This window comes from Rosa chinensis, chromosome 6 (assembly GCF_002994745.2).
Source record: "Rosa chinensis cultivar Old Blush chromosome 6, RchiOBHm-V2, whole genome shotgun sequence".
In the NCBI taxonomy this organism is placed as follows: Eukaryota; Viridiplantae; Streptophyta; class Magnoliopsida; order Rosales; family Rosaceae; genus Rosa; species Rosa chinensis.
The window spans coordinates 59980884-60001846 of record NC_037093.1 but is presented as its reverse complement, the minus strand read 5'-3'; the positions used below and the strand labels follow the sequence as shown (position 1 = coordinate 60001846).

Below are 20963 nucleotides of genomic sequence, written 5' to 3'. Positions count from 1 at the left end.
TTTTTCTTTAGAAATTAATCTTATAAATGTTGAACCACAGTCTTGGTGGATAGATTCAGGCTCACCTATTCATATTACTAATTCTTTGCAGGGATTCATAAGGAGGAGAATCCCAAAAAGTGATGAAGTGAACCTGTGTGTAGGCAATGGCATGAGAGTGGCAGTCAAGGCTATTGGAACCTTAAAGCTCGATTTAGGATTAGGAAAATTGTTAGTTTTGGACAATGTTTTTTATGTACCTTCCATGAGAAGGAATTTGGTTTCGGTTTCTCTTTTAGTAAAATCTGGTTGTAGACTTGTTATGGATAGTAATGGAATTCTTATTTCTAAAAATTCTGTTCAAATTGGTTCTGGTGTTATTATGAATGATTATTTACAGTTAAATTGTTCAATGGCTCAACAAGAAATTTTACTTGTTGAAAATAACACAAACAGTACTAACACTTTAACAGGTGTTAAAAGAACCAAACTAAATGAAAAGTCTGCATTTTTATGGCATAGAAGACTCGGCCATGTTTCAAAAGAGAGATTGAAAATTTTGGTGAAAAACAACATCCTAAATGAACTTGATTTTTCTGATCTAACAGATTGTGTTGAATGCTTTAAGGGAAAAATAACTAATACTAGAAAGAAGACTGCATATAGAAGCCAAAATTTATTAGAACTCATACACACTGATATATGTGGACCATTTAGGCATCAAACTATCTGTGGGAATGTGTATTTTATCACATTCATTGATGACTATAAATTATATTCTGCTCATCATTCACCTAGAATTTTTGAAACACATCAAGTAAAGTTTCTAAGTGAAAAAGTTCACAATACAAACCTTGAGGATTTAACCTCAGATTTTGAGGAAATTGTGTCAGATGAGAATATAAGTGTAGCATTGCCTTTAGAACAAGATGTAACTGATCATGTCACTGGTCACGTAACTGACCATGTCACTGACCAAGTAACTATACCTGGTCGAGTAACTGGCCAAGTAACTGACCATGTCACTGACCAAGTCACTGACCATGTCACTGACCATGTCACTGACCATGTCACTGACCAAGTCACTGACCATGTCACTGACCATGTAACTGACCAAGTAACTGTGCCTGGTCAAGTCATTGCTCATGTCACTGACCAAGTAACTGTGCTTGGTCAAGTCACTGCCCATGTCACTGACCATGTAACTGACCAAGTAACTGTCCCTGGTCAAGTAACTGACCACGTAACTGGTCAAGTAACTGAACCTCACCATCCTCCAGTGGCTCAGCCTAGAAGATCACAGAGAGCAAGAAAACCAACTTATGGGGGGAAGAGAGTGACTACATTGTTTATCTGCAAGAAGCAGAAATTGAAATGGACTGTGCAGAGGACAATGATCCAACTACATTTAATCAGGCCATTGAAAGTAGTGAATCTCATCAATGGCAGCAAGCAATGGAAGCAGAAATTAATTCCATGAGTCAAAATGCAGTTTGGGAATTAGTTGAACCTGACCCCAACCAGAAGCCTATAGGTTGTAAATGTTTTTTTTTCAAAACCAAAAGAGATGCAAATGGCAACGTAGAGAGACATAAAGCAAGATTAGTTTCCAAAGGTTTTACACAGAAGGAGGGCATTGATTTTACTGAGACTTTTTCTCCAGTTTCTACAAAAGACTCGTTTAGGATAATCATGGCTTTGGTGGCTCATTTTGATATGGAGCTGCACCAGATGGATGTTAAAACAGCTTTCTTGAATGGTGAACTAGATGAAGTGATTTATATGAGGCAGCCAGAAGGGTTTGTACAAGCTGGAAGTGAAAACTTAGTGTGTAAGTTAAGAAAATCAATTTATGGCCTAAAACAAGCTTCTAGATAGTGGTACAAGAAATTTGATTATGTGATTTCTACTTTTGAATTTACAGAAAATCTTGTTGATGAGTGTGTTTATTTGAAGACTGTTGGGAACAATTTTATTTTTCTGGTACTCTATGTGGATGATATACTTTTGGCTAGCAGTAACATTAAATTGCTTAAAGATACCAAGAGTTTTCTGTCAAGGAATTTTGACATGAAAGACTTAGGAGAAGCATCCTATGTTCTAGGTATTGAGATTAAAAGAGATAGGGCACAGAGACTACTTGGTTTGTCTCAACAGAATTATGTTACCAAAATTTTAAAGAGATTTGGTATGGAGAAGTGTGCAGCTGGAGAAGTTCCCATGTCCAAAGGAGATAAGTTAACCAAGAAGCAAAGTCCCAATAGTGATGTTGAGAAAGAAAATATGGAGTCAAAGCCTTATGCCAGACTTGTAGGAAGTCTCATGTATGCACAAGTCTGCACTAGGCCGGATTTGTCTTTTGCAGTAGGGATTTTGTCTAGATTCCAATCTAATCCAGGCCATGAACATTGGGTAGCTGGGAAGAAAGTGTTGAGATACCTGCAGAGAACTAAAAGCCACATGCTAGTTTATAGGCAAGTGGAGGATCTGAAACTCATTGGATTCTCAGACTCGGATTTTGCAGGGAATTATCCAGACTCCAAGAAGTCCACTTGTGGATATGTGTTCATGCTTTCAGGAGGTGCTATTGCTTGGAAAACCATGAAACAAACACTTGTTTCAACTTCTACTATGCAAGCCGAATTTATTGCAGTATATGAAACTGTGTGTGAAGGACTTTGGATTAGGAATTTTCTCATGCAGACCAAAGTATTGAGTCACATTGTGGCTGGAACACTTGTGATTTATTGTGACAATGAGGCTGCAGTTTTCTTTAGCAAGAACAGTAAAAGGTCAAATAATTCCAAGCATATTGATCTAAAGTATTACAGTGTTAGAGAAAGAGTAAAGCATGGTGAAATAGCTGTTTTGAGTATTGACACAAATTCACAGCTAGCAGATCCTTTCACCAAGGCCTTGTCAGTAGCAGCATTCCAGAAGCATACAACAAGCATTGGAGTTTTAGCTAATCTAGATGCTTAGGCTCAGTAGAGAGTTAGAGCAGTTGGAGCAATTTAAAATTTTAAGGTTCTTGAGTTCTTGTATTTTCAGTTGTGATATTTTTGACTTTTGTTTATCACAACTTATTTGTAATGGCAGTTTGTTATTATCAATAAAATTTCGAGGTATTTCCAGTTATGATTTTGCTGCAGCTTTATTGTTTTGTTTTGGAAATTATCATCTTGTTTTGAATATCATACTTGCTATCAGATGGCTTAAATCATGTATAGCATGATGCTAAGGTTCAAGCAATAATTTTAAGCCATCAGTGTTCAGTAAATTTGCTTGAGTTTCTGGTTTTAGAAACATAAAGTAGGACCTAATATATGTTTACTTGTTGATACACATTAACATATATTGTATCACTTCTGGTTTGACATATGTGGATTGCAGGAGCTTATGTTTGTGGTTTTGAAACTCTGCATTTTTGTTAAAATGTATATTGTTTCTTGCTCTGCATAAGTAACTGTGATCTGACCATGTTGGAATGGATTTTCGATTTGAGTTTGTTATCTGGCGCGCACTTCAGTAAGTTAAGTAGGTTTTGATGTTCTTTGGTGCAAATCATCGAGCATGATATGTGTGAGTCCAAGGGGGAGATTGTAAGATCAAATATGGACATAACACATATCATCATAAAGTAATTGATGATTAGCTTAATATCAATCCTAGTTTAACATGGATACAAACAGTAAATCAATACTTGTAACTTAATGAAGCAGTGTATCTATTCATTAAGGTAAGTAATCCTATTCTTAGTCTGCAAGAAAGACTACAATGAAGTGTTACATTAAGAATCTAACTAGGAAACCTAAACCGATATGGATAGCTTTAATGGGAAGCTTCTTGAGGGTTAAGTCTCCTATATATACAGATGAATTGGTCCCTGATTACTACCGACGTTTTGCATATTGTTCTGTCCATTGAGAAGCAAGTTGGTAAGTAACAGAAGGCCATATTCAGTGTTCGTGTTTGTAGCATAAGATGGAATCCATGCCATTGATTGCTGAAGGTAAGCCTTAATCCCTTTTATGATTGTGTGCATATGTTGTGAGCATGTATATGGTTTTTAACAGGTAGGTTATCTCCCATTCTCAGTCAATTTATTCGATCTTTACAAGAAAAATCAGTTAACCTTTTCTAAACAGTTCAAACCTTACTTTCAAATCGTACGTGCGGGATAAGTGACGCTGCTGTCTCGTGCTTGATAAGTTTTTTTGCGTACAACTGCACAGGTTTCATTTTGATGGTATAACTAATATTGTTAGAGATGCTCTTTAGTGTGAGACTAAGATTTAATTATTCCTTGCAACGTAGCATCAGCCTAAAATTGTTTATGACGGTTTACTTTGTAGACAAAGAGTGACGTAATTGTTGTAGACAAGAAGCGAGAAAGTGAGTAGTTGGGCAGGGCGACCCCGTAAGGGCAACTCAATCAGAAGACGTAGGCAACATCGAACTAAACAGAATTGTCTATCTCCGAAGTTGAGCTTTATTGGCAAAATGGCCAAGTACGTAGTTGGACATTTTTGCCTCGATGATCATCCTTACATTACTCTCCTTAGTCCTATGTATACATCTTTGCCTCAATTGGTATACGTACGAGTCCATACGCACTCTCTCACATACTTGTGTCAGTTAGAGTAATACAATTTCTTCTTGGGTGGCGCTATTTACACACTTTTTTTATCTATTCATACACCCCTTCTAATTTTCTATTACTTTAATTCAATTTTTTTTATAAATTACCCTAACTACCCTCCCTTGTAAATCTGTTTCTTTTTCTTTTTTCTTTTTTCTATTTGGCAATTCAATCATGAATCAAACATCATTATACAATAATTTTTTTTTTTTACCTATAAATGAAGGAAAAATAATATGTTTATTAATTATAATGACCTATATTATTAGATAAAGCATATGTTTCCCAGTTAATCCACCTTAACCGAACTGAATCTAAATTGTAAAGTTTATCCTCATACTTTGCAAAGTACCAAACTTAATGCTTGTTTGTTTATGACTCTTAATCCAGGTGCATCATCCTCAAATAATATATATATATATATAATCAGTGTTTTATCCACTTCAGCCACAAGCTTCCACAATACAGTTGATGATGTGTGTGTGTGTGTGTGTGTATGGAATCAGCGTTTTATCCACTTCAGCCACAAGCTTCCACACTGTAGTTGATGATGTACACAAAATTTGGAGATGCACTGCATAATATTGAATGCAATGAGTTGCAATTTTCGTGTGGGGACAATATTATGTTCTACTAGCATAATATAGTAGAACAAATCATGTTTGTAATCATAAGACCATCATTATTAGGCTGTTGTAAAGTTTTGATAAAAAAAAAAAAAAGGGAATCGAAAAGAGTTTTGAAGCCCTTGTGTTTGCGGGAAAATAAGGATTTGAAGATGATTGACTTGCCAAATAGAAAAAAAAAAAAAAAACATAATTATAAGGGTAGTTAGGGTAATTTTTAAAATAAAATTGAATTAAAGTAATAGAAAAATGAAGGGAGTGTGTAAATCGAGAAAAAAAGTGTGTGAATAGCACCACCCTTTCTTCTTTTTTCTTCCTATTTTCCAGTTTATAATCTTTTGCGGAAACTGAGAAAATCTATCAGGTTTCATATGCTATGAGTTGCATTTATGCATGTAATGATTTATACAGAATTCGGCCTGATCTTTACTTTCCTAAACAGGGCCCAATTACTGGCCCAGGACCAGTCCTCCTGGATGCTCTCTATCGGTTTCTATATATGTATAAATATCAATTTTAGTTGGTCGCTGATTCCACAAAATCGGACCCTTATGAATCCCTAGCAGGCCTGGAATTTTTGCCTTACCAAACAAGAAAAGTTAACATTAAATTAATGTTAATCTTTTAACACAGAATGTACGTTTCTACCAAGACCTAATTTGTACATTGATATTTCTCTCCATTACAGTGAATGAGGTTTCAAAGATGAAATCTTTTGACCCTAAACAAGCTACAGTTCCCCGTGTGCCACCACCAAAGCGCTAATAGCCCTTTATGCATAGCCATCGTTTTACCATCAGCGTATGGTATGTTTCCTTCTCATCTTGTGGTGCGTTTATTGACTTATTCTCCCCAAATGAGGGAGAAGGCGCTGGAGAAATCCATTATTTGAAAACAGACAAATATATAATTAAACATATATAGATGGTAAACATTTAGCTAAATATTTCTTTCAATGGAGCTGTTTAGAAAAGACAGTTGCTGCCCACTTACATGCATAAACTGGTGGCTCAGACTTCGCTTTCATGTATACTAGCTAGTCAATCCGAATTCTCATCCCTTTCAACAGAATCCTCGATCGATCTGCATCCACAAAGCCCCTAGCTCAATTATACATTATTATGTCTTCATAAATATGTGCATGTGCCCACGCCCCTCCTTGTTTCTTCTCCAAACAATTGAGTACCAACTTTACTCCGCTGTCTTAACCAATAGTATTGTATTCACAAATCCATCGAAAAGTCAGTCGATCCATGATGTGATGGTGGTGCTGGAACCGACGATGATGGAACCGAAAGCGAGATTCAGCTAATGACCTATATACCTTCCTTGATATACAGACCTTGATCATATCAGTCCTGTAATATTACGATTCCAGATGTTCACCTTATGGATAGCACCGGGTCAGAATTAAAAGTCCGTATTTTATCACAAATTCTCGAGGGATAACGAAAGATCAATAGGATCTACTGAAAATTCTATCAACTGTTCAACATTCCATGTGATAGCATGAGCCCCTGCATGCTTTGATTGAACACTGATATTGCTATATTAATAATCTATCCTCCTCATTGTCCCCAGCTAGGGTTATCTTCACCAGGGTTTTTCCCTATCTGATCTCTCTCTTTTGTCAATATCACCATGAGCTGCCTTTTGTAGACAATGCGGCGAAAACCGATTTTTCCCTCTTGCTAAAAGTCTTATTTAAAAAAAAAAAAAAAAAAAGTCTTAATTATATTAGCATGTATTGGATCAATTATATTAATTTATGGTGTGATGAAAACATTTTGGCAGGTCCAATATTTCAAGTCATTGATCAAAAGTGGGGTTGTGTCGCATCTGCATCGTTGTAGATTAAAAACAACCTGGCGGCTAGCTAGCTTAGATTTGATGTGATCCATTGCAGATTCACTTCATATGTGAAGTTGCTTAATTTTATGAAAAATTAAATTCAGAATCGATGTACAAGATCCTTGTCTCTGTCTTCAATATATTGATAGCTTTTTTTTTTTCCCTTCTTCTTACCCAATTAAACCCAAGATCGACCGCTAACTGTTTTGACATCCCCACATATTAAACACAGAGGGCTCCGAGAATAGAAGGAAGAAACTAGGTTTTGGAAAAAGCACAGAAGCGGTGACTGTCTGTCTGGCAGCTCCCCAGCGTCGATCATAGGTCTAGGCCTCATTGACTAGGGGCGGGTGTTGCCAGACGGGATTGTGGGGTCTCGAGGATCTAGTTTTGGTCTCCGATTCGTCCTTCTTGGTCATGTATGACTTTTCGTTCCTCTCAGGCGGCGGTGCAGGTGGGCAGGATGGACGGTTGGCGATCAACGCAGGCTTGGAGCAGGTGGTCAGTGGCCAGATTGTGGCGCCAGTATGTCATGGATTGTATGGAGCTGGCTATCTCTCTGAGTTTGGTCGATAGGCGGAGAGTGCCAGGGTGTCAGACTTTCAAGCGAATGGATGAAGCCGGGAGACAAGGCATGGCGAGGTTCTTACTGATACTCGGTGTGGGCTTGTCGAGATCTGGCTTTATGCCCGGATCTGGCCGACAAAAATTGAGGTTGGTGTGGCTTGCTGCGTGGATTGCGTGTCTCCGGCGTTGCGAGTTCGACGGGACAGATTTATGGTGGTGGTCTGCTGGCGGGTCATCTGAGGAGGAGGAAGAGGTTTGTGGTGGCTGGTCTATGTCTTTGTTTAAAGTAGTTTTCTTGGTTAAGGTTTCGATTAAGGTCTTGGTTAGGTTTTTCTGGTTTTTAGCATGTCTCTACTTTGTTGAGGTAGGGTTAGGTCAAATTGAGGTGCCATGGATGTGGTGTTTTTCCTGGGGACGAATTGGTTTATTGTCGGTTTTACCTTATGGTTAATGTGCTGATGAGCAATCCTTGCACGTGTTCTGGCATCTTTGGGACACGGTGTGGAAGAGAGCGTTGATTTTTTAGCAGTTGTCTATGAGGTGGTATCGATATTCTCGGGATTCTCGGTAGCCCAAGTCGTTGGGCGGTATAGGTGGTTAGGGGTTGGGCCCCTTCGGCTCATGGAAGTCACTTATGGTGACGGACCCATAACTGGTTTAGGTTTTAGGGAGGAGAGTGGGGAATTCTTGTCCACCACCGGTCATTCCTGTGTTATGTAACTTTGTTTCATTCAATAAAGGATCTTATTCTCAAAAAAAAAAAAAAAAATTAAACCCAAGATCAGTTTTGCATATGTATTTTTTTATTATTTTTTTATAGAGGAAATGACAACTCTATCAATAATAAGAAAGATTACAGTGGACAGATGTAGAACCTACATCAAGAATGAGAAAGACAAAAATAAAACACGATACCAAAAGGTATTGAAAAAAAACCCTAACAAAGATACATCTGATAATGCACTGGATGTAAACCAGGCTATTTAAAAAGTTATTAATGGTATGCAAGGGCGGAACCAGGATTTGAAACGGGGGGAGGGGGTCCAGATATAAAACATGAGGTATAAAGAATAATAATGTTAATTTTAGGAAATCCAACGCATATTATTAAATTTCATAATAATAAAACAATTAAACAATTTAGACATCAATGATAATTTATTACAAAATATCTAAACCTAAGCAACATTTCTATACAACCACGTGGTGTGGTGTGTTGGTCGAGTTGCCTAGTCTGGAACCCCTAGGTCTAGAGTTCGAATCCCAGCTCCATCCCGTGGCCAGCAGATTTGAGGGACCTGGGTTAGTTAAAACACCCAATGGTTCGTGCGTCTGCGGTGCAGTGATTAGTCTGGCTATGCTGGGATACACTGCATGGGTGTGTGTGTTGGTTCTATTGACATCTTCCACTCAAAAAAAAAAAAAAAAAAACATTTCTATACTTATTATTATAAATTGAGTAATTAATACACATTAAGTATTGTTAGTTTTAAATGACTTCTTTATTTTTTTCTTTACTTCTTACTGCCATTGATAGGGGGGGGTCCAGTATTGAATTAAGGTAAGTTTTATATAGTTTTATGAGGCATATGTAGTTAATTAAGTGAAGATTAGATAAATGGTGTTTTTGTTTGGGGGGGGTAAGGTTGTTCCGCCCCTGATAGTATGACTGACCATAAAAGGGCAATATTTCATCAAATTAACCTGTGACATGACCGGCCAAGCATATTAATTGTACATCATACTCTGTAAAGAAAACAATCTTTTCATAATATGTAATTACGTTTAGTGTATATTTTGATGAATTGTAATTAGTGTATGCGGTTATTGCCACCTTACTAACTACTTTGTTCACCTTATATTCTCTTATCACCCAACATATATTTTTTTAGGACTAAATACTGTTTAGTCCTCAAGTTTTTGACTATAAAACACTTCAGTCCCTGACCTTCTAATTTCACATGTTTAGTCCTTGTATTTAAAAATTTTGAACCAATAGGTCATCTCCATCTAAAACCTCCATTAAGTAGCTGACGTGACAATTTTTTGACACCAAAATGTCTATTATGCCCTTAGTTTTTTTTTTTTTAATAATTTTTTTTTCTGTTCTTTTTTTTCCTTCCTTTTTATGATTTTATCTCTTTCTTCTTCCTTCTTCCGGCTCCACGAAACCCACCTCTGTTCTTCATGTGAGAAGAAGCCCGTGTTCACCCACTTCGAAACCCACCTTTGTTCTTCAGTTTTCCTTTCTTTCTTTATGATTTTTCTTCATCTATTTGATTCCTCCTTCCTCAGATCCCTCTCTCTCTCTCTTCTTGGTTCTCAAAAAAGGGAAAAGTAGCTTCCCTTCTCCATCTTCCAACACAACACGGCTAAGAAATCTCAATCCCCAATCTCCAAATTTCCCTCAAAATTAAGCCAAAGCGGCGAAAGCCCAATTCATTTTAGGGATGAGGTTGAATTGGGGTGAGTCGATTTGGTGGAGTTGGGTGACTCAAAGCCTCAAACAATCAAACTCATCTCTCGATTCAAAACCCAGAAACTCACCTCAAATTCCTGAGGGTGGATCGGTGATTGGAGGGTGGTTCGGTGACAATTGCGGCGATGGAGGGATAGGATTTGATCTTGTTTTTGGGGAGCTGGGTTTTGCGCGGACTGGTCAGTGCAGACGTAGGCGCACTTTTTGTCTCCCACAACGTCGAGAATGTTGAGCAAGTCGTCAATGAAGGAGTCCAGGTTGGTGTTGGGGTTGAAATCGAAGTAATCGGGGTTGACGCTTCTGGCGCAAACTAGGTCGTATAGAACGATGCGATAGTAAGGTTTGAAGAAAGGAAGAATGCGACCCTAGGCAGACTGGTCAGTGTCGAAGCCATGGGCCAAGACCAAGTACAGCTCACCTGACCCGATTACCCGGACATTCAGAGCTTCCAAGATTCTGGTGTTGTTGGGCATGTTTGTAGAGGGAGGTGATCGGCTAATAGACTTAGTCTTTTGTGTATGTGGGAAATAGGAAGTATGGATTGGTTAATGGCTACTGTATGTGGTTGTGAGTTGTGAGAAAATTAATAGGGAATAGGTTATAGGTAGGCAAGTGATGAGTAGGTGCGTGTGTTTAGTTTGGGTCCTGGTGCTTGGAGAGTTTGGTATTTATAATTTTATATTGCCGAGGAAGTATCTGGGGAGAAGTAGATATTACAGGACAAGATTTGATCTTGTTTTGGGCGTGGTGGTGTTGCCGCCGCCGCCGTTGGAGGAGGAGGAGAGAGTGGATGCTGAAGTGGGGAGCTCGAGCTTCTTCTCACATGAAGAATAGAGGTGGGTTTCGTGGAGCCGGAAGAAGGAAGAAGAAAGAGATAAAAAGGAAAGAAAAAAAAAAGAGAAAAAAAAGGGTTAAATACTTGTTACTCCTCAAACTTTTCCCTGAAAACAGTTTAGTCCATCACCTTTCAAATTAAACTGGATAGTCTTTATTCTCTCTAATTCTCACACAACATGTCCAAAATGACTATTATACCCCTCCATTTTTTTCCCTCTTTTTTATTTTTATCGTTTTACTTATGCTTGGACTATCCACATCGTCCGGCAAGGCACCCAAACCTTTTCTTCCTCACAGAGATCGATGACCTGCAGCTGCACAACAAACCTCGGCCACGCCACTAACAACTTCTTCCTTCTCTGGTCAGCAACGATCACCTCTCCTATTCGGTAACTTCCAAAATCCAAGAATTTCATGGTTATGGGTTGGGTTAATTGATGAGATAGGGAGGTGGAGAGAGACTAAAATATCAGATTTTTCTCTTTGTGGTCGACTAACTTCGATCATATTTGTGGCTCACTACTGCCTCCGTCATGCTCACAGACCCTCGACCAGCAAAACCCATTCTCCATGTTGTCTAACAATGCCCAAAAGTGAACTCAGGCACCGGCAAACCAATATCTAGAATCGATTTGGACACCCTGGTCCGACACAACACCGCCAATAGCCTATCTCTTCTTCCATTAATCACATTTGCAAACCTCATAGTTGTGGATTCATGTATGAGAGAGAAACAAGGAGAGATAAGCAAAATCCCGGATTTCCTCTCACTAGGTATCCATCCCGACAGCTCCTCCGGTCACCACTCCACATCTCAGCACTAGTCTTGTACGCCGAGAACAATGGCATCTCTCGGTGGCAATTGCACAACCCAACTCCCAGTCTTGTCATCCTCATCCCTACAACTCCTCGTCTCTTCACCTCCGTTCAAACAGGCACTTGGCATCCCTTACCGACAGTCCACAAGTTGCTATCGCTGTCACACCTCATCGCCTCTTGGTGAATAACACCCCACCTACTGTTGGTGCCCAACTACCGACGACACCATACGTACCAGCAACATATCCCGGTGACCCACACCGAGCTCTTGCTCGGAGATGTCGGCACGAACTTGGAGAGGGGGAGAGAGAGAGAATAAAAAAATAAAAAGAGGAAGAAAAAAAATAGAGATTTAAAAAAAAAATAGAGAAAAAGAAGAAGAAGAAGAAGAAGAGGAAGTGAGGGTATAATAGTCATTTTGGACATGTTGTGGACTTGCTGTGTGAGAATTAGAGAGAATAAGGACTATCCAGTTTAATTTGAAAGGTAAGAGACTAAACTGTTTTTCAGGAAAAAGTTTGAGGAGTAACAAGTATTTAACCAAAAAAAAATTATTAAAAAAAAAACTGAGGGCATAATAGACATTTTGGTGTCAAAAAATTGCCACGTCAGCTTCTTAACGGAGGTTTTAGACGGAGATGACCCATTGGTAAGAAATTTTGAAGTATAAGAACTAAACGTGTGAAATTACAAGGTCAGGGACTGAAGTGTTTTACAGTCAAATGCTCGAGGACTAAATAGTATTCAATCCATTTTTTTAATTATAAGTTTACTTTGTTCACCCATTTGCAGTACCAAAATAACCCTTTTTCAATGTAAGATTTAACTGAATTCTTTTTCTGTTTGGCTTCCTCCACGTCACTCTTAGTTTTTTTTGGCTTTCTCCTCGTGTTTATCAGTCAATCAGCCTCATAAACAAAGAAATATGAAAATAAAAACACAATAATAGATGTTTTTAGACTCCATCAGCGTTAACATAATATATTTTGAGGCATAAAAGAGCACAACATGAGAACGATTGTAGATAACGATTGCTACATTTGAAACTTAACGATGTGTTTTGTAGGGTGTAATAAAAAAAAATAATAAGATATTATCCTTTATTGTAATTTTATATTAGTGTATTTTAGTCTTTCAATAAACTAAAAACTTATAGGGTAAATAACGTAGTTAGTATGGTGACAATAGCCCCACCCTTTAATGTATATGTTTAATGTAATTATTGTTGTCTGAATCTCATGTTCTATTACCTAATAAATATTATTGTTCTCCATGACACGTTTACTTACTTGGAATGAAAAATAATCATGAATCGGAGACAACTGGAATAGGATAAGAAAAGAATCAGTATTGATTCCGGAGGAGTTGATTCCCAAACCCATCTCCCCCCTTCGTAATCAAATTCCTGAGTATTCAGGAATCGATTCCTTATAAGAATGTGAGACCTACACCAATTATGATTCCTTCATGTGTTAGTAAAACGCATGAATACTTTTACCTGGAATCATTCCGAATCCTTTATGTGTTAGTAAACGAAGGAATAGTTTTACCCATTAGTCATTCCCTCCTATTCCAAGTAAGTAAACGTGTTTCGTTTAGGGTACGTATTTCAGTATTTGCTTGCCAAAGAAGTAGTCTGCATCATGCTCCCATCAGGAGACAAGGTTATTAAATGCCGCCACGTGGAGAGTTCGGCCGCCGTCCGATCTGTCCCTTTGAAAAGCATAGGTTACTAGGTTAGCATGTCCTTTTCGACTTTACCATTGTAACCTAAAGAAAATGCATCGATATATTCAATTTAAAGCTGAAAATGTATCCAGACCAAATCACAGAGCCACAAATCAACCATATCCATATGTACTTCGATGACAGAAGCCCGAATATGCATCCGCATACGATTTTAAGACCATGAAAATTAGTGTTTTTCATGTATGTGATACATCACTGTCACCTCCTATTCCTCTCCTCGATCAACTTCACGTACTTCAAACCATGCACGAGCCCTAGAAACTCCGTCTTCGTTTTCTTCTTCTAGTTCCTGCATGCTTAACCAGAAAGAACAAGAAATATGCTGTATATAGCCACCTGAAACTCTGGTGAATAGTGATGAAACGAGACCTTCTATATACTAAGGAATCGAGCATAAGATACAAAGTTTGCAGCTACCTGATGAGAGTATGACGATGACTTGACAACGACAGTGAATCATCATCGTGAGTTTGGCTCTGGAGGACCCAAAACGACACTGGAGTAGCTGTCCTTTCGGAAAAAGGGTGATGTTTTATTATGTGAGAAATGTGAGCGAGATTCATCGAATAGGTTAGGGTACGGTTGTGTGCTTCAATGTCAATCTGTTAGGTGCAAATTAAAGATAATTTGGCATTTCATTCAAGGGTGGAAGTTCGCAGTTCCTGCTTCATGTGCTTGTCTCATATACCAGAGAAAGCAGCTAAATCTTAAAATGGAATTTTTGGACCCATTTAGACGACCTAGCTTGTTCGTGTTCACACTTTCCGTCACCTCGTTATAACTACATTAAGACTAATTAATTGTTCATCATTGTGGCAATCGATCGAAGAGCTGTTAACTCGAGTGACAAAACCTCATCCTATCCATAAGCTACCTTCGATATTATTTCGTACTGTTTAGGAATGAATTAGGGTTTGGGTAGGGTTCGATAAATGACTTTCATATCGACCTTGCGTCAACATCAATAGATGGACTTTCAAGCAGATGCCAACCAGTTATACTTATCTCGGCCAATTAAGGGCAGAGGAAGTTTTTGCCGTACTAGAGAGGTGAATGATTGATGTATGATAATCTAAGTAATAATACGAGCTCGAACTAACTAGCTGCTTGTTCTCGTCGTATTAATTTGAGAGGTGAATGATGTTTGACAATCTAAGCAATATTACGAGCACGAGCTTGTTTATTAAATTTTTAATATTAATTCATGATAAACTATGGCGTCATCTTTTGTTAACAAAATCATTATTTCTTTATTTATTATTTAAGATTTAAAAGCTAAATTCTAAGTTCACTTTTGTGCAATTCCAAATCTATAAAAAAATAATAATAAAAAAAGATTGATGAAATGACCTGTATGTGACCAGTTTAGCTATTTTTCACTTTTTAACGAGTACCATTGGTGGTACATCATCTCCTATACCATCAAAAATTTCGTTTATGATCAAATTCATTGTTACTTGCCAACGTTAGGGCTGCAATTGGTTAGCAAACCGGTTAACATGCACCTCCTATGTTCAGTAAGTCCGATGTTTATAGAATGATTTGACATATAAAATAAATGTCAGGACGTTAAAACTTTCAGGCTCCCACAGTTTTCACTTACTCGACCAAATTCACTTTTTTCTTTGTAATTTTAATGATTTTTATTTTCTGAAATCAACGTCGGCCCTCTTGTTTATATTATTAGTATTATTATTATTTGATGAAGATAAGTACGACAGAAGGAGAGAAGTACGTAATTTTTAGGAATGAAATCCAGAAGGAAATGGCCAAATCTTTTCCCTTGTATGAAGCACTAAAACAAGAAAATTAAATGGTTGGTGATCAATCATAAAAATTTGGCCAGTGAGAGTTGAGAAAAATCCAAAAATGGAAAAGACAGGCGTCCCTTGATATCCGCCCTACTCTCGGCCGTCCACATGCGACCGATCACTGTGGATGAGGCTGAGGATCAAACCCGGCCCACTTCACTTCGGCAGAGTAAAAATTACTTAATTTTATAGAGGGTAGAAAAGGCCCACATGTTTCTCTTATGTCAAGCCCAGAAACCGGCCAGGGATCATGGGGTGCTGCTATATTTATCCTTAAGACATTGGGGTCGGCTAGGGATTTAGGATCGACCTTGGCCCCTTCCTTTTGTGGGTCCCACTCTGCTCAGCCCCCTAATCACGGTACCCACCTCCCGCGTGATATGTTTCCCTTGGAGTTTTCCGGCACCTGAACAGTGGTAGTTGCGGTGGTCATAGGGCTATATCGATCTTTTCCTTGATTATACAGGGGGTTGGTGCTCGAATGTAGTGTAATAATCAAATCGTACATCATCCAAGTCTAAGGGTAACCGTTTTATTCCCAAAACGGTAATGATACAAGTTAAATCTATAACTTATGAATTATTTATTTTACACGTAAAATTGAGATAACGATACCGATGATTATTGAGATTCGTGTTGTTGATAAGACGGGTTGGTGTTAGCTTTGTGAAGTTATAGTTCGAGACAAGCCTCATTTATACTGAAAAGAAATTAGGAAATTAGACAAAATAATTGTATGAAGTTAGGTTTCGAGAATCTTTTTATTACTTAGTTTGTATTAGAATTATGCTGTTTATTTCAAAAAAAAAAAAATTATGCTGTTTGATTCTGACATTGATTAGCATAACATAGATCATGTGAAAGTATGTTTGAGAGTTCAAAATCATGGTTTTGATTATACAACCAACATCATTATCTCAATTAAATAGATCTAAACACCAAAAAGCAATATGCATGGTCAGTTGGTAGGATCGCACATAAATCATAATCTGTTTAATAAATGATAATTGTGATCTCAAATATTCACCTAGTTAGCTTGACCATCTTCGAAGCTCTATCATGCATAAGAACAACTAAAAAGGGACATAAAACACATGGAGAGCTCAATCTCCAAGTACCAGAATGACAGACCATGGAATCGTAACAAATTATAACTGCCTTTTTGGAGATAAATATTCTGGTAATAAATTCTTCACAAGCTGATTCACTCAAGTACTCTCATTATATTACAACAATAACGAGAATTTAGAGCATAAGTTGCCATAATTCTCTCCATCACTCCACATGCATTGCTCAATCTTTTAACAAACCAATAGACTATTTAAGTAATAATTGAACACCTAGATTCAGCTTCTTCTTATGGAAAATGTTTAATTGCTAAAACGTTTGACAACATGAGAATAGTTTTATCAAAGTCTAACGGATTTGATAGATTTTCTGATTAATAAATTCACCTAACTAGAACTTTTGCTCAACTATTGAAGAATGCAACGGTTTGGATGAATTTCTGTATTTTTGTTTTTGAAAGGATTTGATTTTATTAGGTATCAAAGCCATGAAATTAAAAGAGAGTGAAATTAAAAGCTAAATTGATTTGTTTAATGAAATATCTCGCATGAGATTCTTTATCATGAAATTTTAGAGTTCACCTCGAATTTGTGAAATGACGAGATTAGGTTGTAAACAAATTGGTGACAAGAGCATGGTACGAAAAGTGAAGCAATGGTGTCGTGGGCGTGCATGCTTTGCAACAGCAAGGGAGAGTGAAACCATGTGAGATCGAACAGCTTTTGTCTTCCAACAAAGCCAGTGAGAGTGAGACAACCCAGATTGTTGGTTCCAGAGTGACTAGATCCGTCATTTCCAAATCGATCCCATGTGAGCAGATAGAGCCAGAAGAATGGCATATTCGCAATATCTCCCAAATCAGAGGACTCTTTACGAGGTTGGCATGCATATAACCCAGTGCTCATCTCTCTTTAAATCCCACACTCTGCATTCACCCCATCTTCCACATCAGAGAGAACAACAGAAACCTTTTAAGATAAGAGTTTCAAATATTTCAAATATGAGAGGGATTGCCTTATTGTTGGCGGTGCTACTCTGCTCCACTTGCCACCTAGCTATGTCCCTCATCGATGGTAAGCAAATTATATATCCAAGTCCCATATCAAAGATATAGCATCTTTTACTGGGTTGTAAAAAAACCCAGATCAAAGATTGCATTTTTCAGAGGTTTCAGGAAAAGCCCAGTTCAAATATTACCTCTCTTTTTTATTATTATTATATTTTTTATGCGGTGATTCTGTAATTTCTTCAAGTTTAACTTGCTCCTTTAGTTTCGTTGGCTTAGCTTCATGGTTATGAAGCTGCTCATAGCTTCAAAGTTTGACATATGTCTTGCTTGTATAGTTGTATTAATCTTATGGTTCATGGCTTACGGTTTGAGTCAAACATGACCAAAATGAACTCGTCTTTATGCATAGGTTTATATACTCATATAGAAAGTGTGATCACTAAAGTAACGGTTCAGTCTTTCAGCCTTTGCTGCTGAACTGTCTGCAAAATTTTGCAGTTAATTGGGTTGGTGAAACTGACCATGTTATTTATGTGCTTGAAAATTTGAATTTCATCAGGGGCATAGAGGTCACTTCATGTTCTTCGTCAATCTTTTAGCTCCACCGGGCAAAAAATATCTTTGCTCTATTCTCTTGTCAGATTTCACAGCTTTTGAGTTAGCTTTTCTGCTCTAGTAGGGTTTTGTTATAGGTATCCAGTATCCTTAGCCATTTTGATCTAGAAGGAAGCAAATAAATGGACCGTTGAGATTAATTATTCTGGTGCCCCAATATTTAAGTAGCTTTGCAGAGGCGCCCAGAAAACTCACATGGGTGACAAATGTACCCTGTAGATAGGTACAAAAGTGTGATAACATCAAATATTCAAATTTATTATCATCAGCTATTTCAAGTAAAAGAACAGTAATAATACACGTGTTAATTATTGCAGAAATTCCTCCAGAAGGACAATGATTCTCTTAAAAAATTTCATATGAAAGAAATTGAAGTAACTATGTGTGGCCAACAATGACTCACATATTAGTATGTGTGGCCAACAATGACTCACATATTAGTACACTATGAGCTAATTAAAATTGGTTGTTAACTCCATTTGTTTGTATGACATATATAGTTTCCTACCGTGCTTGAATTATTTGGTGTTTGATATACACAAATATGATATGAAATTTCAATAATTGTTTTTGGGGTATGCTCTTTTTTATGAGTGACCAATATTGCTTGCAATGTTGGGCCTTGATATTTGTGTTAATATCAATTTTTGATACCAAATGCAGGTTATCTTGAAAATGGGAATTTCGAGCTAGCCCCAAAGCCCTCGGACATCAGGGGCACAGAAGTGATCGGCCGCTATGCCATACCGAAGTGGGAAATTTCCGGGTTTGTCGAGTACATCAAGTCGGGCCAGAAGCAAGGGGACATGTTACTGGTTGTGCCTGAGGGTGCCTATGCAGTTAGGCTTGGAAATGAGGCCTCAATTAAGCAGAGGATCAAAGTGACCAAGGGTTTGTACTACTCCATAACATTTAGTGCAGCCAGGACTTGTGCTCAAGAGGAGCGTTTGAACATCTCTGTGGCACCAGACTCTGGTGTGCTACCAATTCAGACAGTGTATAGCAGCAATGGGTGGGATTCATATGCTTGGGCATTCCAAGCTGATTTTCCAGAGATTGAGCTTGTTTTGCATAACCCCGGAGTGGAGGAAGACCCTGCTTGCGGTCCTCTCATCGATTCAATTGCCATCCGAACTTTGTATCCTCCTCGAGCAACCAACAGTAAGTTTTTTTACACCATGCCCTCAAATTTACTCAATAAATTATGTGACCATGTCTTGTTCATATTTTAATTCGTTCTAGATCTTATTTCGATGTTCCTAACATTATTAAGAATCATGGGAGTTTTTAATTGGATCCTGTAATTACTTGGAGCTAGTGGGAGAGAGATATTCTGATGTCTCTCCTAAGATCAACTTTGGATTTGTTTGAATTTAAAAGATGAAAATCAATACCCCTTGGGGTCCTCTTGATGGACCACTTTCTTAGTTTCTTGTTCAATTATTGGACAACGTTGCAGGTCTATATACAGCAAAGTGTGCCTATTGGTAAAATTATTAGGATCACTGTTGTTTTCTTTTTGCAGACAAAATGTTATAATTGTTTTTGTTTAATTTCACCGACTTCAGAGTCATTGTCTGAAACTATATGGTCCAATTATGTACTGGGGGCCAACCACCACTCACAGCTGTGGCTAACTGGCTACCAAAACCAACGAGTTAAATGGAGCCTCATGCAGTGCCTAATATTTAGGTCACAGTGTCTTTTGGGGCCAAAATATCTTTCCCATTCTGTATTAAAATTGTGGGCTGTCCTGTCTCTCTGGCTTGTTCATAAATATAGAAATCAATCCCCATAAACCTAAGTTTCACAACTAAGCAATCATTAAGAGTCGCATTTTATGATAATTAGATACTAATCTTTGTATGTAGTCGACAGTTTGGTACAATTAGGTATATTATGTTGTTAGACTATGAATGATATGCTTCATTATCTATTTGTGCAGAGAACTTGCTCAAAAACGCTGGTTTCGAAGAAGGTCCATACGTGTTTCCCAATACATCATGGGGCGTCCTCATCCCACCCAACATCGAAGACGATCACTCTCCTCTACCAGGATGGATGGTGGAGTCTCTCAAAGCCGTGAAGTACATAGACTCGGACCATTTCTCCGTCCCCGAAGGCAAACGGGCAGTGGAACTAGTGGCAGGAAAAGAAAGCGCAATTGCACAAGTTGTCCGCACAATCCCCGGCAAGACCTACGTGCTAACATTCTCCGTCGGCGATGCTAGCAACTCGTGCGAAGGGTCCATGATTGTGGAGGCATTTGCGGGCAGGAACACAGTGAAAGTTCCTTACGAGTCCAAAGGCAAAGGCGGGTTCAAGCGAGCTGTGCTCAAGTTAGTGGCGGTTTCTAACCGCACCCGGATCATGTTCCTCAGCACATTCTACACCATGAGGAGTGATGACTTCTCTTCCCTCTGTGGACCTGTTCTTGATGATGTGAAGTTGTTAAGCCTTCGCCGTCCAAGACAATGAGGCGAGTATGGCCTAATGCGAATTAGGTGGAGGGTATAATATATGAATTTGAGGCTGTCTGATGAGGCCATTAAGCTAGTAGAACGCGGGGTTGTTTGGATATGTGAACATCTCGGTTCATGCTACGAATACTTTGTGTGTGGAAGAGAAGAGGGGAAGCTAGTATGGTTTTAGCATAATCCGAAAATAAGGATATAAATATATGCATACTAATGGGATCGAGCATAGTGTATTATAGTTTTGATTTTATTGAATGGTTAATGTACTTCCTACTTCATCGAGCAAAATAAATGAGAATGATTTCCAACAAATAACATGGTGTCTGCTTCCTATTTTACTTTACGAGTTACACATCATTCTAAAGAATTTTCTTCAGTTTTGCCGCTTTTGCAAATGATCATTTCCAATCTTCATGTTAAACAAGACCATCACA

The 20963-nt window shown here is 38.1% G+C and overlaps 1 protein-coding gene across 1 annotated transcript; it reads left to right on the top strand.

Annotated features, from left to right (window-relative positions):
- The first annotated feature begins 17335 nt into the window (after window positions 1-17335).
- On the top strand, window positions 17336-20844 carry LOC112174760. The gene is made up of 3 exons (XM_024312552.2): window positions 17336-17501; window positions 18716-19213; window positions 19998-20844. Exons 1-3 carry the CDS (start codon window positions 17429-17431, stop codon window positions 20528-20530), a joined length of 1104 nt encoding a protein of 367 aa, XP_024168320.1. The 5' UTR covers window positions 17336-17428; the 3' UTR covers window positions 20531-20844.
- The last annotated feature ends 119 nt before the right edge of the window (window positions 20845-20963 follow it).